Genomic DNA, 24,336 nt, shown 5'->3' with positions numbered 1-24,336 from the left:
TCCTCACCCTTAACATCCTCTGCACTCATATCTTAGGATGTTGTTGGAAAATAGCTAGTTTGCAATACAATGAAGTTTTGTTTTTGAGTGGCATCTAGAGCATGCTTCCTGGCTACCCAGAGGCGGAAACTAGAAATTCAAACTGAAATAGCTTGCAGTTCTTCCTCCCTCCCAACTATGTCACTGTATATTTCAAATGATGATGCTGGTGCCAGAAAAACTACTAATGTTACAGCTGTGGGCCCTTTCACACTATATTCCTAATGCAGATAGCTGGAGATAAGGTTGAAAATGGGCAAAATGGTCCTTTAAGTGCACACACATACAGCACATACACACACACACAAAACACACACAATAAGGTCTCTGTGGATGAGGCAGATTGGGAGAAACAGACAGTAAGAGCCGCTACATAAGAAGATTCAGTAGTCAATGGGGATTCCTGTGTGGAGTATGTCATATTTCACAGTGACAGTCATTTTCTCTCACTTTCTCACACACACACACACACAGTGTTATGGGGTGAGATGGATAATGAGCCAAGAGTCTGCTTCAGGCTAGAAAAGTAATGTAAGAAGCATCACATTAAGGCCAATTTGTTTTGAGTAATTAATAGACAAATTAGTGCACTAAATAAATTGATTCAAACTCTCAGCGTCTGTGTGTGTGTGTGTGTGTGTGTGTGTGTGTGTGTGTGTATATGTGTGTGTGTGTGTGTGTGTGTGTGTGTGTGTGTGTGTGTGTGTGTGTGTGTCATCCAGCTGCAGGCTGATATATCCAAACCAAACAAAGTCAGGATGAACGTTAGATTTAGCTCTTATATCTATGTGATGCCAAGTCTTCTCACGAAAATTAAGAAACTAAACTGAATTGAAGAAAAAAGGAAAAGGGGGGGAGGAAACACTCCACTACAACAACACAGCTGACAGAGAAAGGGAAAGAGGACAATCAGTCATTTATTTTTAGTCTCTCCACAACGATGTTAGAAACCTATCAGGAAGAAGCCAATGTCTTAAACTTTCAACCAGACAAAATTTCAGGATTTCCCCCTTTTTTTTTCTATGAGACATTAGAGGCCCTCATGTCCAACAGCATGCAGTTGCTATAAAATGCACAGACCAATTACAGTCACCAAAACATGGGAGAAGGGAGAGAAGCATTCACATCTGCATTCTACCATTTTATTTAATCATTTTTTACTTCTTCACTTTAGTTTGGAGGGCAAAGGCATCAAAAAAGATTATGCAACTGAATCAATACTAGCAACACAGCCTAAGAAGAAGATACCAGGAAGGACTAAAGGCCAATTCATGCTTTCCCATCCACACACAGACTGAACACGCCAACTGTACATGTGCTAGAAAAGCAAACAGGAACACCTGTCTCATCTATTGTATGTATGAACTGTGTGTCTGTTTTCTTTCTTTCTCTTTTTTTTGTTGTTCAGCTACATACAGGAACTCCTCTGCTGCATTTAGACTGAAAACAGTCTTGTTTAAAACAACACAAGGGGTTGTGTTGGTGTGTGGGCGTGTTGTTGGAAGTACTGGTGAGACATTGAAATATGATCCAGCAAGTCTGCTTAAAATAACAGATTATTTCAAGTAAAGACTGATCAGAAAAATCCTGCACAGCATTAAGCAGACTACCGATTGTAGCATGTATGGAACCGCATGCACTTCAACAGTCCACGTGCAAGTCCACAGCTGTCCGCAGACGCAGAACACATAAAGCATGAATTGGCATTAACAGAGGGGGGATTCCCTGAATAGGGGCCAACTCAAAGACTACAAGTCAGTTTCTGTCGGAGGTTCACATATTCTACTAATCATCTTTTCTTATAATGTACACTGTAAAGTTTAGCCAACTGTTTCTCATTTTGTGGAATTGTTAATCATGTTTAAATATAAATAATGAGGAGCATCATGACTCTGAACAACAGAAATAGATACTACAGAACTGTTGTGATTTTAACATTTACAATTACATGAAAAAAACTGAAAATGACCCAAGCCAACAACACAATGTGTGATGTGAGGATTGTGCTGTACTGTATGTGTACATGGGAGTTGTACAGTAGGGGGGTGGGGTATGTATACACTGTATATATAATAACCTAGGTCAACATGTTGACAATGGACGTTTTGACCGTTTACAGGAATTGAGGACACAGGACAGCAGATTGTGTCGCCATTCTCTGACACAAACATGTTACCCCACCCTTCTGCCCAACGAACACAACACAACGTGATTGAAATGTAACCAGCATTTCTGTGGCGCTGGTGCTAATTTTCCACCCAGTAGTGACCACTCTGTCTTTAGAATGCCCAGAGAGATAACAAACACTACTCACTCACTACTGTGTATATCCATAGTGTGAGGCATATTCAGCTAAACATTATGTCTGCTAGTCTAAGACAAAGCCTTAATCACACTCTTGTTATCCAGTGTGTTTACTCAGCTGAGAGAATTCAACTGGTCTAATGTCACCAGTGTTTACAAGACTAAAAATATTCCTGAAAAGAGCCAAAGGACAGCTGTTTCTAAGGAATTATCTGCCAATCCAAATATAGCAGAGACCCCACCCCAAATTCTCATCTTCCCGCAACAACTTTTAAAGTGCAAATCTTAAGCTTGATCCCAAATCCAACTTTTGCTTGTTTCGTTTAGCCTAAAGATTGAGAGCAAGCCCCTCTATACTCATATTCCCTTTGTGATTTAATGGCCGCTGGCATAAGACTTCTACTACGTTTCTGCTTCAGCTTCTAATGTGAATCATGAGGACGGCTGCAGGACGTACCACTCACTCAATTTATGTGCATGGGCGTGTGCACTTGTGTGTCTCCAAGCGTGTATTGGTTAAGTGGCACAAGTGACAGATGTGGCAGAAAATCCCTGTTTATTTTTCCTGAAGCGGTCATAGAGTGGGAGTGTGTGTGTTTTTCCAGGCCTTGAGTGCAATGAAGTGCACTGGGCAGGATAACAATAGCCTTTATGTCCCTTGTAAGATGAGCTCCCACCTGCTTCTATACGTCATGCACTGTATGGATGAGTGTTGTCATTCACATCCGTGTTGAACCATAATATTATGCCGGTTATGACATGCTGCTGCATCTAACACTCTACAAAACTGGTCATGCATCTTTGTAATCAAGAGGTGTGAAACAAGGCTAGAAGTCATCACAGCATCTACTAAAGTAGGGTTATAGTGAGTAGTATAGTATACAGTAGCTGACATTGTATTGAAGGTTCAATGAATAACCAATAAAAAATAAAAAATAGCCAATAAAATATTCAATAACCAGGACTAGAAAAAACACCCAAACTTGAAAATGCAGGTTTATTCATTTGTAAAAACAAATCTGACCTGGAAGATAACTGGGTTCATCAAATGGTGACTTAGCTGGAAAAAAAAAACAAAAAACTATATTGTAAAGACCAATGAACAAAGCTGTTATAAACAGCTGGGAAAATGAGCAGCTGCGTATCTCGATGATGGTGAGAGCTTAGTTACACAGCCCATGTGTACATCAGTCAGTGGTTTTAACCAGATCATCATTAGTTAGATCATAATCATTGGAAGGCCATTATAAAATCATAAGTTAAACAAATGTAACAATACAGATGTGATAATTCCACCCCTTGATATTGATTATGTTAATACCATTTTGCTCCAACAACTGTTTTTTGAGCCAATGAAAAAGTCAGCATGCTCATTGTTTAACATATTGCTGTAGAAATGTAATATGGCTGTCATCGCTACATCACCTGACAGCTGGGTGGAGTCATAATAGTAACCCTTGTTCTTGGTGCATGTAAAAGTACAGATACAGTACTGTGTATTAAGTTTTCTTGAAACTGACATATATAACCCATATGACAATACATTCTCATCAGAAACATATTATGTAGTTGTAGACTACAGACCTGCTGAGTCTGCCTGCTCCATAATTCAGACAATGGAATGAAAAACAATAGACACTAAAACAGTTTACTTTACTTTTTGTGTGGCTCCATTCAGAAATGTATGGCCTAGTATATATGCTTCCAGACATGAAGCAAATGGGACCAATGCCAATACCCATATATAGGAGTACAAAAAATATTCTAGCTGATATTCTTTATATAATCTTTATACATTTTTTGCAATGATTCCTTAAATATCATACACTTTTGACAAATATAAGTAATGGAGGCAGGACGTTTTACAGTTTAATAATGAACTTTATTGTCCAAAATGACATCAGTGGATTGAAACAGTAAACTTCACTGCAAGTTTAATAATTATAAATGACTAGAACTATATATTATATACATATATTAACTTGAGTTAAGGAAAAGGATCAGATATAAATAAAATGCTGCCTATATAACATAAAACAAAAATATACAGTACCAAAAGTCAAAAGTTTGGACACACTTTCCTATTCACATCAATGAGAAAGTGTATCCAAACTTTTGACTGGTACTGTATATCAATATGTAAAGATACATCTGGAATAGGACTAAATGATAATCATCAAAAACATAACACAAGAGAGATCATAAAAAAAGTATAAACAGAAGCAGAGTAAAAAGGTAGGATAATAAAAAGAAGATGTACAGACAAAACTGAAAGTTAAGAAGAGAAGCAGAGCGAGAGAAAAATGAAGCAGACGCTTTGTCTTTGTTGTGGTCAGCTCGACAGTATGGGCTGACATCAAAGTGCAGAGGATGGACAGAGATGAGAGAGGAAAGGTCTGGAAGCCATATGAAAAAACAGGAAGACAGAAAGGGCGAGAGATACAGGGCAGGGAGTAAGAGAGAGGGGAATGAGAGGAAGAGACTTTAAAACAGAGGAAGGAGAGAGGGACGGCTGAGGTAAAAAGGGAGAGTGACTGACTAACAATGGAATATGCTGAAACATCAAGTCACATCTGTGTGCAGAGCCGCACACTCAAACACACTTAACACAAGCTGTACAAATGTGTCAAATGTAGAGTATGTAACCTCTCTAAAAAGGTATATTTGCTAATCTTCAATTTCCCTGGTTAAAAGTGGGTTAACAAAGTCTTAACAACAGCTAGGACAGGCTCATCTGTTCTCAACAGGGTTCATCTGAGCTCTACTGTCCATTTATCGCTTGTTTGGTTCTCCAGAGGAAATACATTTGGAACAGAACATCTGGCTATTTTTCCGCCAAAACCATTGTTGTGTAAAATCTGGACCGTGACCTTTAACACTTGAACTACATTGAAATGCATCAATCTACAGTATGAACAGTAATGGAATAAATAGACTGTAATACATCTAAAATGACCCGATGTGTCTATTCCTGTATTCTATTAAATAAATGTTGTGTTATTTTGCCTTCCTGATGTTAAATTGAACAGTTTTAACGCAATAAAAGAAGTAATGCATACAGGAAGTTTTACAGGTGGAGTCAAATGGAAAGTAGCAGTCATGAAATCCCCAAAAATTGATTAGTGAATCCATTTTGTGTCAAAAAACAAGGCACAATTTAGCCCACATTTGCAATTGTGTAAACAGTGTGAAGACATGGGACAGTGAACTCATTTGCTAAACCAATAAATATAAAACATGTTGGAACAACAACACAAAACTAAACACCCAAACAAGAAAGATCAGGGAGTCAGAGGGACGTCCTGCTCCATCTCTGAATCTTTCTACAAGCAGTTGGTAATCACAGTGAGGATTAAATCAAACCAACTCCCCGTTGGCTGCTTAAACCCTGGATTACACCATCACCAATACAAGTTGTGTGTGTAAATCTTAGCAAACACTTTAAAAATGGCAAGCCATGTCTAAGCTATGCATCAGTTCAATCCAAACAGAAACTATTTCATTTTAAAAGACAAGAAGTAAAGGATATAGATTAGGAAGTTGAGATACAGATCAATCAAGGACATCTGTTCTCTGCTCATATCAGTCACAATCCCACTGCTGACGTAATATTCCATGCCATTTTCATCACTTTCTATATGACTTCTGTCATGTTCAGAAAATTACAGAGAGCTACAAAGTCTCACTAGACTTCAGTCCAAGCAGCAACTTCTGGGGCTGAAAAATGAAACCAATGCCAAAGTGTAAAAAACTGCAGTTCTTCAAATGGCCGGTTAAGGCTGGCTTACTAAAGAAAAGCATGTAGCTTGTTTACAGCCTGGTACAAAAACTGTTTTGCTCTCTATTGCTAATTTTCGAGCTCATGACAAAACTGTACAGGGGGTGAATTTTTTTTATCACTCATCCATTTAAATGTATTAAGGCTTAAAGTTATGGATAATTAAGGACGCAGCTGCTTTGAGTGACAGGTGGGTGCTGTCACAGGCTAATCGCTGCCATGGTGACAACGCTGGTTCAGACTCAGTGTAGCTTTAGCTGTCACTATTTCAGTGTGTTTTCAGATTGTTAATTGTGACAATTTGGTTGCTTAAAAAAAGTCAGCATTGCACTAAAAGACCCTCTAAGGAGTTTCATGTTGTTTTTTCCAGGCTCCAGTAAGTACCTTTTGTTTTAATGGTTCTAAGTTTGTTTTTCACTAGAGAAAATTAGCATTAGCACAGTTAAACATAGACTGTCCAAATATGGTCACTTCTGGCTCCAGAAATCCAAGATGGTGATGATCAATATACACACTTGTTGCTTTAAAACAAAAGTCCACAAATCAATGGGTGACATTATTTCTTACAGTGTATGGTTCCATCACATTGCTATGTGCAAAACAGCCATGAAATGCAGCCATGAACCTACCATGAAATGTGGAAAACCAGCTGAGGACCATCATCTAATTCTAGCATGAAATAAGTGACATAATACACTACTACATGTACACCACAGGGATGCACCGATCCAATAAGTCCCAATACCTATACTGAAACAACCTGGGCTGGGCTTTGGGTATGGACTGATACAGAGTACCAATCTGATACAGTGTTCAATGAATAAGCTGCACTGTGTGGAAGAAACTGGGATCATTCTTCTATGGGTAAAGCAAAATCAGGTTTGACTTAAACATAACTTTACTAACTTTGTAAATCAAAATGAAACACATAATAAATACATAGATAGAAATTTACTGAACTGTGCCTGATCCAGCTATTTGAGTTAGTATCATACCAATATCCAATATCAGTATCGGAGCATCTCTAGTATTCCATAGAGTGATCTGGTATGCACCGATTTCTTAGCAGTCTGCACAGGATTAACGTCATCCCTCAAACTAGAGCTCACATACACACACACACACACACACACACACACACACACACACACACACACACACAACTCTAAATTGAGCCTTTTTCTTATTAACTTTACTGTCTCATACCATCAAGAGCAAATCAGACTCAAACAGATTTAGTTTCATTAAGCAGAGGAACTGCAGAACAGAGCTGAGTACAAGCAGCTGGAGTCAGAACATTACATGTGATGATCAACACGTATCTAATGGAAACACTGACTGCTGAAGGAAATGCACATACTGTACACACACAAGAACACGAGAGGTTTATTATGTTGAGATTGGGCTGCTGATAACTGGTCATTTCCTCAAACACATATTGTGCCTGACGAACAACACTTGCATTCATCAGTCATCTCTCCTTTCTACCATGGATTTTTGCTCCCCTAAAACTGCTCTGTGTCCTGTCCAGGGCTGCGTCTACATCCTGTGAGGTCTGCACAGAGGCGTGAGAGAGGCCGACTGCATGTATGCACGCACACATTACATACACACAGTCCAAGTTAGATGCTGGTCAATAGCCATATTCCTTCCCTCTTTGAATGCTACAGGCCTTTCCCACTCTTTCCCCTATTTTTCTGACCCCCTTCTTTTCTTCCCTAGGGACCAGGTCAACCTCTCGAAGCAGGCCAGGCTCCGTTCGCTGGAACAAGCCATGTGGGAACTGACTTGTGGATTCTGGCTGCGTAATGACTGCACTCTTTCGATGAATGGAGGGCACCAATGCAGGACTGAGTGAATAGTAGACTGAGGGGGATTGAGGTGGGACAAACAGGGGTGTGTTATGTGTATGCGAGTGTGTGTTTGGGTGGCAAACAGCAAAAGAAGTTTGAATTTAAAAATCCATAAACATCTATTAGTTTATCCAGGCATGACTGTGCTTTATTTTTCTTAGTCATGTGACGTGCAGTTATCGACACCAGTGAGTAGCACTGTTTTTGTACAAACACTCATGCCTAGCGTAGTGCCCACCTGAGAAAAATGTCTTATCAATCCACAAGCCCGCCCATCCACACACACACACACACACACACACACACACACACACATACAGACAGGTCCTTGAGAAGCACTTCATACATAGCAACACACACCAAATGTGATAGCATGCTACAGATCATTGGGCAAAGACATACATCTATAAATAACTCAGGGATAGTGGGAAGAATGCACTGCCAGTTGTGTATATGTGTATGTGTGTGCATGTTAGGGCTGGGAATGAAAATCATGATACAATACTATAACGAAATCCTTCCCACATTAATGTTACGTCACAACAAAAGGCGATTAAGAGATACACAATGTAGAAAAAAACTATTTCAAAGAACAGAAAAAGTCAGATAGTGTACTATGTTTATTAACGGTACATTAGTTTCACAGAAAAGAAACGTTGCCAAGGGTAAATATCACAGCAGCCTCAGTTTGTACTTCACACAGAGCTGCTGGTAGAGTTAGCAAGTCTGATAAGAGAAAACAAAGAGGTCACATCGTATAACCTAAAGATTTGTTCCTTTTCTCTAAAAGTCAACACAATATACACGACCCACTGATAACTAACTGCTTTATTCAGAGCGTTACAAGATATTCAGTGCTGATGAGTGACGACAGTAGACTTAACATTACAATGGTAAAATACAAAGCTATGGCCACGTACTGACACTTCCCCACAGTCAGTTGGAAACTTGTCCACTCCAGACGGTCTTTTTTGCTTTGTGTGTGTGTGTGTGTGTGTGTGTGTGTGTGTGTGTGTGTGTGTGTGTGTGTGTGTGTATGTGTGTGTGTGTGTTTCTATTTTAAAGCCCCACAGTAGCAGGTAGCTAGTGGGCATCAAGACATCTGACAGGGAGTCCCTAAGTCTCTCCTAACTTCAATTAACCTTCACTACAGTTCGACCTACTTTCAATATTAAAATAGCAATACTCCCTATTCTACCCAGTGATACAGACAGACTCCAAAGTTGTGTCATATCAGTAAAGGTTCCTCATTTATTTAGACTCTGAGAGAATGATGTCACTGTTGCTTACCAGTTCTCCTGAAAACAAATGAATTTTCAGTTATTGAAAATGTCTTCTGGATGTTTTTATGCAGTGAGATTTGTTTTAACTATAAATTCGATCTCCCTCAGCTGCTAATGAGCCACTCCCACAATCCTCCTCCATATTAAGAAAAAATATGATGTTGTCACCATGGATGCACAGTCCCAAGACAGCACAGTGTGTTCTTGTTTTTATTTCCAGTCACTCACCGTATGAGTTAAATTATCCTTCCATAGTCCTAATTGTCATTAATGCAGCAGGATGTAGTAATAGCAATCTAATAGCCGGTCATAGCTAGGTGACCCACGTTGGCCTGCAGCAGAAACCTAAGATAACCAAACAAGACTTTATTTAAACTCTTGACTCTTGAGTGTCAGGTGTTCCCCTCGGAGGCTCATCACAATGAACTCTGCCCTCTGAACCCGTGACCAGTACTTCAGCACACACATTAACAGTGACAGGAGACGGTCAAAGTACAGAGGAAATCCCATTTGCCTATCATGCCCCTGTTCAAACCGTCCTCTGATGATTACTTTGACTGAATAGGCAGACAAACACACACACACACACCCTACATCCTTCTCTCAATGTCAGTCTCCCAGTATACAGGGGCCCCTCTTGTTGCCCCTTACCAGTAACCTGATCCATCTCCAAGCCTAACCCTAAGGTTAGAGTAGGAATCCTGACCCACAGTAGAGGATAACAACAAGGTGACCAGTAATAATTGTACTTTAACATGCAAACTATAAAGTGATAAAGTTATGTGGTATGTTCTGTTGCCTGACTACCCACACAAGGAAATATGTCATGAGACCTCATTAAGGACTTGAGGTTAAAATGACCTTTATACATACAAGAAAGAGGAGTGAAGTGTGTTGATACAATATATTATAACTAGGGCTGCCTACCATTTAAAAAATAATGATGCTAGTACCAATACCAGTAGAATAGAGCACACTTTTTTTTCTTCTTCATTCATTACCCATGCTTTAAGGCCGGGTTATACCTGCTGTGCCAATCATACGTCACATTAAATCAAACATTTGCAGTGATTGGCTTCAAATAGTCACTTTTTTATAGATCTGGGTACAAAAAGGATTTAATTTAGGTACTGCTTGACTGGAGAAGTTTCAATAGGTACCGACAATGAGGTCAATAGTTTAAAAAGGTATCAAGTACCAATACCCAGCCCTTACTATGGAAAAATAGCCCTGTCTATGGATGCTTTGTCTCTGAGAGCCAGGCGTATTACACACTAACTTTCATTCAAATACTCATTCAAAACATCACCAGCTGCTCTGTATTACAACGCATTCAAATCCAGTACTCTCTTCCTGGAGTAAGCTAGGAAGTGAACTTAAAAAGCCTGGTGTTTGTTTGCATAGAAAGAGTACAGAACAGATACAGTACAGAAAATATCTGTGTTGTAATGATAGAGCTTCTGTACACCCAGGGTTGGCTTTGGTTGGCTATATGGGAGCTGACAACTACAAATCACCACATAACACACTGCATTCCAGTCCGCTCTCTCACACCTTGTCTTCTTCAGCTAATGTTTTCCATTGAATGACTGAGTGCCTGACTTAAATGGTGCAGTGCAGACCTTTAAAAAAAAAAAAGGGTAACTCCCAACACCGCCCAGGACTGTATCGAACCCTCAACAGGTACAAATAATAGCAGCAGGTAAATCATACCATGTGCTGAACGCAGGGGTCTGGTAGCTGCCGTGTAGTTTGCTCATCATACATCATATTTGCTTGTGTCTGGGAACTGTCTGCTCTGCTTAACATTCGCCTGAAACTACATTGAAATCTGTGAATGCCTGAGTCACAGTCTGATCCAAGACCATGTGAACAGATAGGAAGGAGGGCAGCGAAAAACGGAACAAAAGGCAATGAGTCAGAACTTTAATCCTCCTCTTTCACCAATGTTAAAGCAAAATTTGGGCTGGTCTTCTTAATCCTACTTTGCAACATATTTCAGAGGCAAATAAGAAAGACACAGGCGCCATGCAGAGAATCAATGGGAACATCATCCATTAATCACAATGTTTAGAAGCATAACCACACAACAACCTGTTAAATAGTAGGAAAGTGGTATAAAGTCGCCCTGTTAGTCCAGTTGGGGCACGCAGGTTCTACTACAGGTTTGCATCAGAGCACACAAATACATGACAAGCTTATCTCTCAATTCTTTGGTAGCCACAGGCACAGTCACTAGTGCGAGTCAAAGTCTGAGCTAATATATAACTACTGTGTGTGTGTCAGACTACAGGTAGTTTTACAGGGGTAGCAAAACAAAATCAGTAAAAGGAAATTGATTATCCATTTATCATTGTGTTGACTGACTTTGTTTACATGCTTAAAACAGCAAGAAGTAATGGAGGAAAAAAGGCTTATGGGGCCCTCTGTGATCTCAGTGTCCCTCTTTGAAGCCCTCAACACAGATGGTCAGTACGTTGAGAGGAAATCCATCATTTGTGACAGGACTCAACGTTCAGATTAACACAAGTCTGAGTCAAAGACAAACAAACTCCTCCAAGGGTTTGTCATTTCTCTCACCTTGGACCTGACCAGCATATCTCCATCCAAAACAATGACTATGTTATTATGACACATTGGCAAAGATCCTTCAGTGAAACACAACTATCACATGGTTTTATTCTTTTTAATGAAAACTAATTTAACAGTCTGTGGAGAGAAATGGAGGTATATACGTACTGTGGTTACGTATATGTACATTTAGTAAGCATATCACGTGCAAGTTGGTCAAATATATGTGTATGGTGACTTTTGCTGTTCTTCTGTAATACCACTATAGCAAGGGGGTAAAGAAGGATTCATAAGAGATATAGGTTACCTAAACAGGCTGTAATGTTACTGACATTCCTGAATCACCCACACACAATCAACAAGTGAGTAGCAATGCAAACTTACGGATTTGGACTTTCTTGGGGTCTAACTTGTGGACTTCTCCCTGCAGAATGTGTAGCCGCCCCTGAATCCTGCAGGATCTTCTGAACACCATCCCTGCCTCCACCTCGATGCCCAGGAAGATGTCGCTGGCATGTCGAGAAAGGTCGGAAAGTTGGTATATAATGCTGGTGAGCGTGTGACAGCTGACCTCATCCAAAGACGAGAATAAAACGGGTCTCCGTAGTTTGCGTCTCCCGGTTTCGTCCCCATCCCTCGCCGATAACCTGCTAACACGCCGCGGTTCGATGCTCCTCTGTTGAAAGGGCATGTTTATTTCATACCAATAACTCCAGCGGGACCCGAAAAGTGTTCACGTATAAAACCTCACAGTTTTAAAACAAACCCGCAAAGACGCATAGCCTCCGTGTAGCCCGTGTCACTTGCGAGGCACCAGCACAATCCTTCAATCCCGCCATATTTTTTGTGTTTCAAAGCGTGGGGACTTCGTGCTGCTGTACACTGGAGACGTTGCATCCCAAAGTCTATTCAAATTCAACCAGACAGAGTGCAGGCTGGGGAGAGGAGAAAAAAACACAAGGAAAAGTAGGGGGGAAAGTACAAATAAAAACCCGGAGAATACTACAACCACCTGTGGAGACTGGAGCCGGAGCCAAACGCACAGAGAGTTTACCTGGCTCTCTGCAGACAGTGGAGGGGGAGGAAGGGAAACCAGGACCAGAGTATTCCCAGTCTGGAACAGGACTGAAGACAACCAGCTAAATGAGACTAAAAACATTCACTATTTTGTTCATTTTATGTTTATTCAAGATAAGTCTTAAAAAGATTGGTACAAATCCAACGAAAAATGATGTCATCTATTGGGATGAGTTTTCTTAATTAAGTTTTAAATGGATAAACAACAACAACAACAACAATAATAGCTTAATACTACTACTAATAATAATAAACTTAATTTATGGAGCCCAGATATACAAAGTGCTTCACAAGGCAGAAAAATACACAAATCATAAAATAATTACATTTTAAAAGAGATAAAATGAAAACAGTTTGATGAGATGATAAGAGAGAAATTGTAAGAAATAAAAGCAAAGAATAGACAAACCATATTTAAAAGGTGATTAAAGCAATTATAAAAGAATTCTTGAGAACCTTGTCAAAATTGTGTAAAAAATTAAGATAATAGATTAGGGCTCATTTAATTGGTATTTTAAAAGGTATTGCCACGTCAAATACAATGATAAATCACATTAGCGATAAACCATAAAAAGAACCACCTTCTTCAATTCTTTTCACCTTGCCAGCTAGTTGGTTGAAGTGTTATAAGCCTGTTTATTATATTTGGTGTCTCGTTAATTTCTTGGGAAATTTCAGTTTTTTTCTCTGAGTCACAAAAGATGTTAGCATATCATTTTAGACATCAAAATGTATCAAACAAAGAGGGTAGTAACCGTAGTAACCCATAGCCACCAACTACAATGAGAAAACACCACTGGTATTTTAGTTATTGCCTACTATACCTTTTAAAATAACCCTCTCTGAACACGTGTGTGATTTATTTCTCCTCTTTGTGTGTACAAGGCATGTTTGTCCAGGGGCTGTGTCCAGTCCACCGCCTGGCATTCCCACCATTGCTCTTTAAATTCCACAGGGCAAACTCTCATCATCAATTACATACCATTTGCCCAGCTTAGTTTTCAAAATATTCAAGACACAACTGTAGTGGAGTCTTTCAAATATCTGCATGACAACGTCCAGTTGGCACATGTGTCTCTTTAGATTTTTATGTGCCCCCTGGTGTCTTTAAGGCAGCACAGCAGCTTAAAAAGCTGCCTGTAAAATATTAAATTCAGGGAAGTGTTTCAACTGTCATGTTTTTCATTACTCAGCTAACTGGAAATCTTCAAATTCCTCTCCTGATACGTTCTCTGTGGTAACAATTTAACAAGTTACTCAATACTGGGGCGTAAAAGCATGTCCAACGGTTCCTTCCTCTGAACAATGTAACATCTCAAGTGCTTTATGGAAAACATAGCTGGCAAGGTGGATTATCCTGTTACACTTGAGTAACATCCGCAGGTTTCCTTCCCTCAGCACAAAATGTGTTTGACAGGAAGGCAACATGAGGATGACACACTCACCACTGTTGGAAAAAAGGAACAAGTCCACACTGTTCAGTTGTTCCAAGGTCATTTTTTTGGTGTCCTTACAATCCAGATATTGCCTCTTTTCTAAATGTAATCTTCTGAAGTTTCTGTTGCTGTGTAAAGACCAGACAAATAGCCTGATGTTTAACAATGTCACTGCAGACAAAAACACAGGTGTAATCGAAAAATAAAGAATGGATTAAAACAATTTAAAACAAGTCATGTGATCAAATGAACACTTGTATCCAGCTTGTCTTGCCATTATCATTCATCCTGTTTATACTAACCATCAGGAGATCTCTCCATTATGCATTTGCCATGTAAGTGATTGGTTTTATTTATGGGTTATCAGACACATAGGCAAAATAATCCTAATCCTAATAAAGGTATAACATGTAAAAGTGAAAATAGTTATTTCCAACATGGTCAAGATGTTATAAAATGTTACTAGTTTCAGCTGTCCAGATGAGTCAAGTAGATATCTTTCATTACTGTTTGTAATGTCTCTTTTTGTCGCTATGCTTTCACCGCAGCTCAACGGGGAAACACCAAGGGGGAATGTTATGTTAAAAAGATGGTAAATATTGGCAGATATCCACTTGATGGGACTAATTCAGACTATTGAGACCTTACATACGCTTCAGATAAACGTTTTTAATTTGCACTTGAAAGGTGTCTTTTACTGGCCAGTATGAACAAAGAGGGAAACCTTTATGTTACCTTAAGGTATACTTGAAATACTGTGAACCTATCCTTTAAAGTCCGTGTAAAGTAAGAATAAATGTGTTCTGAGTTTGACATACCACAGAAAAGTGTGTTGTTAACCACTCTGCCAAATTTGAATGATTAAAAAAATCGCCAAATATATGAAATTAGGCTGGGAGTTCCCGCCGGGTTCGCTGAAACCCCGCCCCCTACCAAGTGTCACCTGTCAATCAAAGTCACCACCTCTACCAGAAACATGGACGCTACATTTGAGAGCTTTCTGCTGCTAACTCAGCTGCCAGCCCAGCGGCTAGCTGAGCTGCTAGCTCGGCGGCTAACTCAGCTAACTGGCTAACTGTATATCGTAGTAGTAGTAGTAGAGTGCGCTTAATGTATTTATATCTCTACAGCAGTAGAGGCGGGTTTATGCCAATCACCGCCGCGTTAACGCAGCGGTGATTTTCAGGCCCGCCCACTAAATCCTGACAGTTTGTGAAACCTAGCTCCACAATTCAAATCTAATGGTTGAAATGCTTTTTACACCTTTTTTAGAAATAGCTACATTTATGACCTATTTAATGTGTTTAGAAGAAAATGTCTGAATTCACTTTACACAGTCTAAGACTTTTTTTGGACACTTGTTAGTTTCATTAGATCCACCTGTGCTTTTTCTGCTATGACATTTCAAAATATCTGTCATGAAAAGTTCTTAACACAAACATTAAAATATACATGAGAAATTTAAATAATCAAACAAAGCAAACTGTACAGTCCTCGAGATGAACATAAGTTTAATCAAGATTAAATATATGCCCAAAAAGATCATCTTCTGACTCATAAGAGATCCAAACAAGTGAAAACAATACAAAAAGATGAGCATTTCTGTTTCTGTCAGACTCTTACAGTTTCATATCTCCTACAAGTTTTTGGACTTTCATTCAGGGTAAAATGTATACATATATCTCATTCACCATACTTTACAGTGCATTGATTCTCAAAACCATAGCCATCTTCCACATCTAAAAACCCATACATAAACTCATTTATAGAATTATTTACATAAAAGGCTTGAACAAGTCAACTCAAACTGTTTGGTGAGTAACAACAAACTCAAGAAAAAGAAAACATCACACGTCAAAAGATACGGGAACTTCCATGTACTTGTACAGCTTGGTTAAGCCATAGGTAGTGAGATTTTGTTACACGAATCACTGACTGGAGGCAGGAGCGACCTCTTTATTAAATAATTTGACAAATCAACACAGAGAAAGGACTTTGCTCAACTTGCAAGTTACTCATCTCTGTCTTTCAGGTTTGGTTACACACATAAAAACGTACAAGTGAAACCAAAAATATCTGACACCCACCAAACACATTCCCCATTCAGCAACCACCATTAGACGGAACACAGTTCATACAGCACTGCTGATAATGCACATGAGTGGTAGGTACTCAAATGATGGAAATGCATCATGAAGCTGAGCAAACTTTATTGTGGTGATGAAATTTGTTTTAAAAATTTAGATGACAGAACTGAGTTAGTAAGCAAGCACATCATCCAAGACACAATATTAAGTCTATATCATCTCAGTTTATTCACAATACCATATTTGAGATGACAATTTGAATTAATTCATACCAGGAACAAATCAACTGCATAGCAACACTGTGTTTTCAGGGTTATGGATTTTTGATTTGTGAGCGCTGAAGAGATGTAACCGCGTGTCATGACTGCCAAAACATTGGTGGTTCTGAACTTTGATTTTCTTGTGTGTCAGAGCTGGGTACAGCATCTCCAAACACACAGAACAACTCAAAAAAAACCCTCCCAAGTTGTATCAACATAACATCCCATCCCTGTAATACTAGCTCAGTTTCTTTGATAAAGAAGTGGTGAGCAAACAATCTGGAAAGCTAACGATGTAACGTAATCCGTCATGTGGAGTAACCATACAAACTGTAAAGAAGTGAGACAAAAATTAAATAACATCCCATAGATACAAAATGAATTTCTAGGAGAAAGGAAAAGCAAATATTTATTAACTCATTTATTTTTAAACTTCTTATTCTGTATCACACACTGAGATGTTTGACAACCATACTTTTCTATGTGCATGTTATTTTGTACCCACTCTCTTAACACCCAAACTTCATTTGGAGCTGACTAAACAACGGAATGACTTCTTCCTTCATAAATTCTGCCAGTAAACCCCATTTAAAAGACTGAGACATACTTCTGGTGCACAATCAGACAGTATTCTTCTATGCCTGTTGGCAAGAGTAGAGGATAACGGACTAATTTTACAACAAAAAGGATGATTAGATTGTGTACACTGGTGTTTTTAATGTGTGTGAGACTTGGCAAAGACCAGACGCTCTCTGTTGAACAAAGGCATAGTGTTATGGAGTACATTAGCAATGTAATTTGATTTTCAACATTGTCTGTGTTCTCGTGGGATTAACAACCACCAGTACCACCGAACAGGAAATGCTGGCTCAGAGCTCTGGACTCGCCGGGTTTCCGTTCATGGTTAAGAAAGCGTCATTCAGGGCAGAAGCAGCCACAAGGCCACGCTGGACAGTGTTGGGCTGGGGCGATGACAGGAGAGGAGCCCAGGGTGAAAAGTGGTAAAATACAATATGAGAGCAAAGTCCTACAGCATGGTCTATGTGAGCGCAGCAAGGACAGGTGGTGAATATACAACATGGATACACACTCCTCTTCCAAGGGCTCGATGACAGGACTTAGCATGGGTGCATCTTGGGACACGCATACACATACAGTACATACATATTAGTCCAATCTCCAAACCAGGGCTCAAGATGTGTCTCTTTGTCGCCCTCTGGTGGCTCTGTCCAGAATAAATCTGGTATCACTTTCTCTTTCACACAGGCACACAAACAGGCCGTCATCGCACCAATCTCCAACACACACACACACACACACACACACACACACATATATATATATATACGAACACACACACACTCCTTGGCTCCCCCTGTGTCTGTATTCAGGCTTATCTGGTGTAGTAGACTCTGTAGTAAACACTCTTGGAGCGCCAAAGTGAATAGGAGTTGTCAAACTTGAGCAGGTACACTCCACGACCGGGGTATTGGTGGCTGCCAGCATACACCTCCTCGTGACAGTCCCGCCGGTACACCGGCACAATCTCATCCACCTGGGGCTTCCCTGCCTCCTTCTTTGCTTTCTCCTCCTCACTAGGAGGATCGCCTGTGGTCACAAAAACATAAGGTTATGAAGGAAAGCAGGACAGATTTATATTTGTCAGTTGCACAAAGAAGGCTCCTTTTGACACGGTTGCTATCATTATCCTTACTATATCTAACAATGGATGTGGCTCACAACATCCTAAACCCCATCAGATATCCAGATCTCATACTTGTAGAATGTGCTGCACCAGCATACATTCTGAGTAAAGTTAAGAAGGGCTGGTATATCTGATCAAGGCTAATGTGGACAATTAAATAAACCAACAAATCCATGCCGACCCCACTGCACAATATGGACATTATTGACAAGGATTCACACCATTGCTCTGGTTTCCAATTAAACACAAGCAGGACCTCTTCTGCTTCAGGAAGAGCCTGTGGATGTTTAACTATGGCCGGCGTAAGCAAGTTCTGAACATTATATAAGAATAAAGCATTCTTGTTCAAAGCAACACTCTTCTTCTGTGGAAACTGTGGAAGTGGAAATAACCACCGTGACTTGAAAATGTCATTAATTGCAGAATATGTGGTGGTTATAATAAGTAGCATTCATAGCAAATGACTCTGAACTCTGAGCCTACAATCTTATAGAAGAACAGGCCAACACCCACACGCAAAATTAAGTCAAGTTGACTCATCAATTGACTCTTCACTCCCCCCCCCCCCACACATTTATATCTGGCATTTTCTGCCACAACTGAACCTATATCAGGCAGAATCACTCCAGACCTGCTCACACATACACCTCACCTTCATCCTCCTCGTCCTCGTCACTGGACTCTGACACATGCACGCTGACCGAAGCGGAGGCTGCATCCGTCCATTCGAAGAAAACCCCAAAGCCGATGTCATAATAGTCCGTGGCAAACTCCCAGAACAGGTAGGAGCCTTCTTCGTGGGTGGGTACGCGCACCGTCACCACCTCGCCACGCCCCACCGTGATCACGCTGTCAGCATCCTGCCGGATTTTCTCCTTGAAGTCCTTGATCTGTGGCCGCGTCCACATAGAAGGAGCAGCTATGACCGGTGGAGAGTCCGCTGTTGTCAGTGGACAAGAGACTTATTATTAGGATAGAGACATTTAATATTTATTTCCTAATAATTGATTTCCTCCCAGCATACTCACACTGAATGCCAGAATAGCTCAACGAGTAACCCATATATGTGACTGTTTATGCTGTGTGTCTGTGTGTGTGTTTGTGTGTGTGACAGAAACACAGAGAGACTATGCACATGCATTGCGACCCATGGCTAAGAGTTGGTTTTCTTGCATATGCAGCTGTCAATCTTTCCTCTAAACATTATTTTGAGAGTGAGCAGCCAGCCACAGTGTGTTATTTCAGCTAAAGTTGTATGTTTTGTCACTTCTGGTGCCACTGCTGAAACTTCTGTGAGCAAAAGGTGTGGTTGGATGATACCTAAACCAGAAGGCTATCAGGTGTCACTTGCTCCAGCACTCTTCCTCCCTACCACACAGGTCACATCAACAAGGACGCAGCAGATACGAATCAGGTTTCAGGTTTGGTATAAAGCTTTGTTAGTATGAGAGCTTTCCTTCTATGCCCTGCAGCCATTAGCTGTACAACAAGGTCTTGTGTATATTATTTCTGGTGAGGTCAACAGTCACTCCATTAACAGCGTGTTTACAATTTGTTTTTCTATATGAAACAAACATTAAAAAACACAAACCTAATAGAGGCCCGTTCTCTGAGACCTCCTCTGCCGGCTCCGGCTCAGGCTCCCGGTCCATGCTCTCCGAGTACGAGTCTGACTGACCTCCATTGACTGTAGGGACTTCCTCGCCAGCAGGTGGTGGAGCAGCACATAATGGTCCCGCTGCAGAGGCAGGGACAGGTTCACCACTGTTTAAGTTATTGGATTCCAAAGTGGCCTGCATCATCGAGTCAGTCTGCTGCTGCTGCTGCTTCTGTAGGGCCGCCTGGGACAAGAGAAAGATGATACTGAGTCACAACATCATGACCCAAACTAAATACATAAGCCACAAATGTTCTGTTTGTACTGTGTGGTTATACAGAGAATAGACTCCTACTATCATAGATATCTGTAAAGTTGCATCATCATGGCATAAAACTACAGTCGTGATAAGTCTGCACAATACTGAAATCTTGACAATTCACCTCAATTATCTAACAAAAAACTTTTCATCTTTTGTACACATGAAGAACAGAGCTTGTAATAACCATTTTGCTGACAACCTTTTTTGGCACGCTAAAGGCTTTTTTACTACTTAAAACTTTATTTGGGAATTATTTGCAAGTACAACAGAAATACACACACACACACAACATGCATGAAAGTCTATCCATCAATCACTGAATACTTCCTACCTGTTGTTGGGCTAGCTGGACCTGGTAGAGCTGCTGCATGTACTGCTGGTAGTGTTGCTCCTGCAGCTGACGGATGAGGCCCAGCTGTTGCTCAGGGCTGTTCGGATATTGCTGGGCAGCATACTGTTGGAACTGCACCGCTGTCTGGGCATTCAAAGCTGCCATTATCTGTTGTCTGGGAAATAGAACAGCAAGGAAGAGTTAGTGAAGATGGAAATAGAGATGAGAGAGAGGAAAAAATGTTTGACAGTGGAAAGAGAAGAGATACAGTGAGTAGGAAGATTGTCCAAGGTGGACCAGGTGTCAGCCAGGGACTGACTCTGCTTGACAAAGACACTGTCGCAGCTACAGAGCTGAAAAGACAACATCTCTGTAGATGTCAAAGTCAGGGGAATGTGATGAATATGTACGAGTCAAATTGATGTATTGCAAGCCCAAGCACATTATGCAAACAAACACACACACACACACACAGACACACATACTTCTGTTGTTCAATCCGTAGCCTCTCCTCCTCTGCCTGTCTCCTTTCCTCTTCCTCCCTCCTCAGCCTTTCCTCTTCCTCAAGCCTCCGTCTCTCCTCCTCCTGCCTTTGTCGCTCCCGCTCCTCTTCCTCCAGCCGCTGACGCTCCTCTTCTTCTTTCCTGGGTTAGTGCAAAGCGACAAGGGAAGAATATAAATGACGGAAACTAGAAGTACTCATGCACCATCTGTCAATAAAATATGAACTGTGATATGTTTTTTGTGAGAAAATTATGACAGATAATTCTGCAGCTTGAAAGAACAGACAAGGGACTCTCACAAGGTCAGATATAACCGGTCTGCCCAAACTAAGTGCAGCTTCACAGCTTTGCTGGCTACATATTTGGACAAACACAGGCCAAGTCTGTATTTACACACTGTAGCTGAGGGATCTCCCTAAGGGGACCAGAAGTGAGGGTCTTACCTTTTCCTCTCTTGTTCTTCCCGCTCAATCTTGTGTGAGGTGACGTAGGGAGCAAAGAGGTTACAGCACTTATTAAGCATCTTGACAAACTCCACCATGGCCTCCTCCTTCTCCATGTTACCCAGGGAGGCCCACTCTTTCCTGTGCACAGAAATGTGAGAATGGAGGACTTCTTTTAACATAGTATAACATAGTATTGCTTTACAATCACAAAACAGATATTTACATCAGCAGCATTTGTAGCAAACACTTTTTCTCTGAAAAAAGCAGAAACTCACTTTTACAGTCAGAAACATTTTTTCTGATTTAATTGTAAATATGAATAAATCTGTTACTTAGACTGTATCAACATTTCATTTAAAATTCCCTGAAAGAAAAATTGCACGCATGTCTCCCAGAGTTCAAAGGTCACATGAACAGGCCCACACACACACACACACACAGATGTTTGCTGAGGTTACCTGCGGTCGTTGCCTAGGACATCAAAGAAGCCAACCTCCGGTGAAGCATCTGGATTATAGGGGCCAAGTAACACCTGTTTGTGTAGGGCCACCAGCCGAAGTTTCTCCTCATAGGTCGGGTGGAAGGCCTTACCATCTTTATCTGAGAACAGCATAGTTTGCATTTATTTGTTTTTATATCCTGCAATGAAAGGCTATTACTACACTAAACCTGTGTTTTATATGTACATTGTGGTAGCTAAAATAGTAGTAGCATGTAGTGTATCACTTGTTCAAAGACTTTAAGAGAGGTCCATAACAACTGTGGCCTTTGTCCTTTCCAAACACAACAGACACTATATAATCCTGTAACAACCTCATGGAGTGATCACTTCGGCCACACTGAAACTTTAAAAGTAAGGTGGGTCAAGAAGCAATTCATGTACAAGCAAACAATTAGGCGTAACCCTAACTGACTATAAATGCAAAGCACAGATTATTATCAGAAAGTGTGGCAACCAGGCCCAAACCTGTTTGCACAGTCTTCACAATTGCTCTGCTCCAATACAAACAGTACAAACTCCCAGTGTTTAAAATGGCTTACATGTATTCAGGAAGTGACGGATGACACAACCATTGACATTTTAATAGATTTATAGTAAGGTTCATGACTGCTATCATTTAGCCTGCTGGTTCCTGACAGCTAAATCGTCTCCAACATCACAGATTGGTTCAGCTATTCAGTGAATGAATGACTGACATGAAAAGAAATAGCAAGTCAGGCGGATTATTCAGCTACTCAAGTAAAGCTTTACACATAAATCAGGACATGTAATAGCTAGGGGTTTCTCCATTTTTATTGCATTCTACTGTCCCTTTACAAAACTAAGTTTTTCAAGCTGTAAGGCAATTAACTGTAAATGAGGATAAGGCCTCCCAGGTTATATGCATATAACGCATACTGATCAACGCTCTTCTATCATAGACTCCATGTATTTTGTAGTAGTGGTGGTAGTAGTAACAGCAGCAGCATGTGGGTGGTACAGATTAGAGGCAACTGAGGTGTAAACAGGCAATAATCAAAGAGACTAAAGCCAGGTGAGCGCTAAAACGTGGCTTTTAGAAACAGTGTTTTAAAGTAATGGAGCTGAGATTGTGAACCGCTTTTCAATCTCTGAGGCAACTTGAACTACCCCCCGCACAGCAGGAACCCTGTCAGCAGCTAATGAGTTAGTTTGGAGGAAAAAAATCTGAAATACCAACCGACATGCAGCCTCCCTTAAGCCGCTGCAGATGCTGGGCAGGGGCAGGGCGTGTTTTCCATCCAAACAAATCATTATGAGCATTATCGGGGTGGGTAGCGGCTTTTACATGAGTGGAGTGGAGCAGGCGCATGACTTCCACACTCATGACATGTCAAGTTACTCTTCTCACACCCAAAGCAGGGTGCACACAACACAAATGAGGCAAGTCAGGCGGAAATGTGCTCTCACCAGTGGCTCACACACTTGTTTTACCCTTTAAAAGCGTGTTAGCGTTGTGTTGGCTACTCGTGAGCTAGCCGTGTAGCTAATATGATGTTGCGGCTGACAGCTAGCAGCTAACGTTAGCAAGAGGCTAACCTCAACCAAAAACGTCTCAATGTTCAAGGGTTGGTTTGCTATCCTGCGTTAAAAAATATATAAGATTACAACAAACGTAAAAATACCTTTGAAAAATTTAAGGGCCATTCCGTACAGCTCCTGTAGGGAAAAGCCCCATTTCCTCTCTATGGCAGATTTGGCAGACTCTCCATCTTCGCCTTCGCCTTCGTTGGCACCCGGCGAATCGGTCCCGGGTTCCTCGGGCTCGGGGTCCGGCTCTTCGGCCTGGCTCTGCTCACCCTCCGGGTCCGGACTAAGGGTGAGGCCGTCGATGGAAACTTCGAGCCGGCTGGAAGAAGTAGCACTGTCGAGGTCGCCGCTCTGAACCTCTGTCGCCATCATGTAGACTGTCAGCTGAAGCAGCCACGTACCTACTTCCGTTTAGACCTAGCGGAAGTTCCGGGAGGGGTTTTTTTTCTCGATGTAAATAATGACGAAACATAAACCGATGAATAGATATGTTCACAAAATTATAATCTCTCTCTCACACTCTCTCTCTCTCGCTCTCTCTCTCTCTCACACACACAAACACAAGCGTCTCACGATTTGTGGATATCGACAGAAAATGTGATTTTTGTACATACATAAATAAATAAATAAAGAAGACTATTAATTTATTCACATTCATTCATTCATTTTCACTGTCCCATACAAGTGGGTTTGG

At 40.7% G+C, this 24,336-nt stretch overlaps 2 protein-coding genes across 2 annotated transcripts in view; both read right to left on the bottom strand.

Annotated features, from left to right (window-relative positions):
• The window catches only part of nhsl1b (NHS-like 1b), a 103,361-nt gene extending 90,671 nt beyond the window's left edge, over positions 1-12,690 (bottom strand). The window contains exon 1 of the mRNA XM_053336829.1: positions 12,213-12,690. Within this exon, the coding sequence (XP_053192804.1) occupies positions 12,213-12,519 (307 nt within the window). The 5' untranslated portion in view covers positions 12,520-12,690. The remainder of the gene's footprint in view (positions 1-12,212) is intronic.
• Positions 12,691-15,822: 3,132 nt separating this feature from the next.
• acbd3 (acyl-Coenzyme A binding domain containing 3) lies at positions 15,823-24,026 on the bottom strand. Its single transcript, XM_053336836.1, has 8 exons — positions 23,738-24,026; positions 22,051-22,192; positions 21,590-21,730; positions 21,129-21,287; positions 20,644-20,818; positions 19,985-20,234; positions 19,046-19,333; positions 15,823-18,296 (listed from the first exon to the last, which is right to left on the bottom strand). Exons 1-8 carry the CDS (start codon positions 24,012-24,014, stop codon positions 18,082-18,084), a joined length of 1,647 nt encoding a protein of 548 aa, XP_053192811.1. The 5' UTR covers positions 24,015-24,026; the 3' UTR covers positions 15,823-18,081.
• Between the last annotated feature and the right edge of the window lie 310 nt (positions 24,027-24,336).

This window comes from Scomber japonicus, chromosome 17 (genome assembly GCF_027409825.1).
Source record: "Scomber japonicus isolate fScoJap1 chromosome 17, fScoJap1.pri, whole genome shotgun sequence".
Classification (NCBI taxonomy): domain Eukaryota; kingdom Metazoa; phylum Chordata; class Actinopteri; order Scombriformes; family Scombridae; genus Scomber; species Scomber japonicus.
The sequence above is the reverse complement of the archived record's forward strand: the minus strand, read 5'-3'. Positions and strand labels throughout refer to the sequence as shown.